We start from the raw sequence: 3,157 nt of genomic DNA, 5'->3' as shown, positions 1-3,157 counted from the left end.
TTATTTGTAGACTTTTGGATCACAGCCATTCTGACTGGTGTGAAATGGTATCTCATAGTGGTTTTGATTTGCATTTCTCTGATAATGAGTGATGTTGAGCATCTTTTCATGTGTTTGTTAGCCATCTGTATGTCTTCTTTGGAGAAATGTCTATTTAGATCTTTGGCCCATTTTTTGATTGGGTCATTTATTTTTCTGGAGTTGAGCTGGAGGAGTTGCTTGTATATTTTTGAGATTAGTTGTTTGTCGGTTGCTTCATTTGCTATTATTTTCTCCCATTCTGAAGGCTGTCTTTTCACCTTGCTATGTATGCTCTTCTGTTTATTATCTGTGCCTTTGGGAAAACTTTACGTATCATGTTTTTAATTGAAATCTTTAGCATGATGACGACACTGGACATAGTTCTTCTGCTTTCACCCGCTGACTTTAACTGTGCTGAAATCCGTATTTAGAATGTAGAGAGAGCAGCTGAGGTACTCTGGGATCCTACCATCTTGGAAAGCCACTGAAGAGTTGGTATCCACAGACCCTCAGTCCACTCTGCCCGCTGCCCTGTCCATTCCTAAAAGGAAGGTCATCAGAGAACCAGTGGGAATCCCTCCTGTGATAATTTATCCCTGGAAGGAACTTAGGAACACATCTTGGGTTGTGAACACTTCAGTGGGAATGTTTTAAATGTAACCATTACTTTGGAGCATATAGAAGGGGCAATCACTTCCCTCAATCAAAGCTAAGCCCATTTAAGAATTTACTAGTAAGCACATATGTTTATTTTCACACATGTATGAAACAGGTCAGGAGAACACTGAAAATCATGTTCCCTGAAAGCTAATTAAAATAATCAGTAAACAATCAAAAATAAGAATAGAAAAGAGTTTTATTTGAGCCAAGTTGAGGACTAGCCCAGAAGCCCACTTCCCAGATTTACTCTGAGAAACTGCTTCAGAGAAACAGGGTTTCTGGCCCTGTTTTATATCTTGTCAGAAAAGAGAATATTAAACAAGTCAGAGTTACATTTCAGAGTTACATTCCTTCAAGGTTTGGCTTTAAAAAAAAAAAAAAAAAAAGAATAGACCAGCAAGTACATGGTGGGTCAATATGGCATTGGCACCTGGGAAAGGAGTCTTATCATCGAAGCAGGACCAGCATTGGTGTCTCAAGAAGAGGGACATTTAAACTTTATTTTTAATTTGGACATTCTTTACTTCTGGTCAGTGTGCCCTTTTGATTAATAATTAATGTAGATGTACAGTGGATGTTTATTATGGTACAGACAGACCTTTGTAAATTAAAGAAAACCAGATATCCCAGGTTAAGGAATTTAGCACTTTTCTATGTATGGGAAGATGCAAAAGTCTGATCTCACTGAAATCATTCCTTTGATATGCACCTCAACTATCTGGGGCCAGTATCCTGTGTTTTCATATCCTGAGTTCCTTCAGGGCTCAGCATAGGGAGTGGCTGCAGTCTGAGACCTACTAGAAGGAGGGATTTCTCCCCTTCCTGAGTTTCCTCAGGGCTCACCAGCTCAGCATTCTGTGATGGCTGCTTTGCTGATTACTGTGGGATCCTTTGCTTACTGTTATGGCAGGAAATCTTCCATTTCTCAGAAGTCATAACATATGGGATTTCTAAGACAATTTTGCTTTAATGCAGAACCAGAAAGAATGAAGATGAAAAGTTTTATATGGAGCCAAAATCCAAATGCCATTGTATAGCATGTAAAGAAGTCAATCCTATATGTTTTCCCCCTGCCTAGCATTTAAACTGAGTAGATTTTTAATATGTCACAAACAGACTATTTTATAGCATAATATTCAAGTTAAGTGATGTATAAGCCAGAATGACTTACCGATATTTCAGTATGTGACAATTTGTTTTATCACCACCCATGGCAGCAGTTCACTTGGCTACAACAGTGAGCCCTAGTTAAATACCTAGTCTATAACATAACTGACTTTGGGATGGATGATGATAATCTTCCAATATTCCAGTAGCGACTTGGAGAATATAAAAGGAACTGAATACAGAAATGGTGTATACTTACTCGGAAGCCTAATGAGCAACAGATTTTCATTTTTCTCTTGTCCACATTAAATATACCTGGAGTTGGGGTGCTAAAGATCATAGAGGAGGAATAAATGTAGATGTCCAGCCTATGCTTTTTTAACATTTTTGTGTTTGGTTTTAGGTTCATCATCACAGGAGATGGGGAACGTGGCTACCTGAATGACCTTGGAGTTAGCAGTGCCAGAAGTTATACAGATAGAAAATGGATTTGCAGCAAACAAATAACGTCTGCATGTCCTTAAATTCTTCAAGGCGTTTTTAGGGAATTTCACACACCATCCCTAAGAGATGCATTAAAAATTGTTTATATATAAATATTTTATTATAAATGTTTATATATATACATTATAAACAGTTGCTCTATTGCTTGCTTGCCAAAAATATCAGCAATATTTATTCATAGTGTTTGTTAACCGCACAGAAGCAAGCTATACTTGAATGACATAGGGATTTGGAAGAGTGAGATTCTAAATTAAGCAGGTGTTAAATGAGTTGATGTTTATGTTTTGAACCCATAAATATTAATGAATTCCCTTTTTTCTATACAAACAGCACTTTTTTTGCATATATGGGACCTTAAAACGACAGATGTGGTGGTTCAGGGTAGGAATAGAGGCTAAATCCATCTACCAACAAATACTTTAGCATTTTTATTTTATAGCAAGTTTAATGAGAAAAAGAAGGTAGTTCATGCACATTTGTACTTTAGTCCAAGAAAAGGAATTCCTTTTACTATATGTCTAATTTCTGCTAAAATAAAAATTTTCTTCTTCTTCTTTCCTTATCTCCTCTCCCTGCATTTTATTTTTTATCTGGGACAACAGGATATTGAAGTTCCTGGGTCACAGGGTTCATGTTTACTGACAAGAAAGTTCTTAAGGAACATTAATATTTTACTAGCAAACCAAGTGCTTATGTAGCTGAAGCAATTTGACCAATGCAAATGTGAAATCTATTTTTTTTATTTAAACTGTTTCTGAAAATTAACTAAGTTTTCTAGTACATGAAATTAAAGTTAAAGCCAGTAGACCTGTAATATGATTCACTTCTCTGTTTTTCTGTGACGTAATTTCTCACACCATTTTTC

General features: G+C 36.3%; 1 protein-coding gene across 2 annotated transcripts in view; it reads left to right on the top strand.

The window, feature by feature from the left end:
* LOC105002116 (C-type lectin domain family 2 member D11-like) overlaps positions 1 to 2,854 on the top strand; it is a 19,851-nt gene extending 16,997 nt beyond the window's left edge. For both annotated transcript variants that reach the window (XR_826917.1, XM_010858603.1), the window contains exon 5: positions 2,192 to 2,854. Coding sequence is in view for 1 of the 2 variants with exons in the window: in XM_010858603.1 (XP_010856905.1) it covers positions 2,192 to 2,312 (121 nt within the window). In the remaining variant the exon portion in view is untranslated. The remainder of the gene's footprint in view (positions 1 to 2,191) is intronic.
* Positions 2,855 to 3,157: the final 303 nt, after the last annotated feature.

The sequence above is a fragment of the Bison bison genome, unplaced genomic scaffold (genome assembly GCF_000754665.1).
Source record: "Bison bison bison isolate TAMUID 2011002044 unplaced genomic scaffold, Bison_UMD1.0 scf7180017864390, whole genome shotgun sequence".
Lineage (NCBI taxonomy): Eukaryota > Metazoa > Chordata > Mammalia > Artiodactyla > Bovidae > Bison > Bison bison.
Note: the sequence above shows the minus strand (reverse complement) of the source record. Positions and strands in the feature narration are given on the sequence as shown.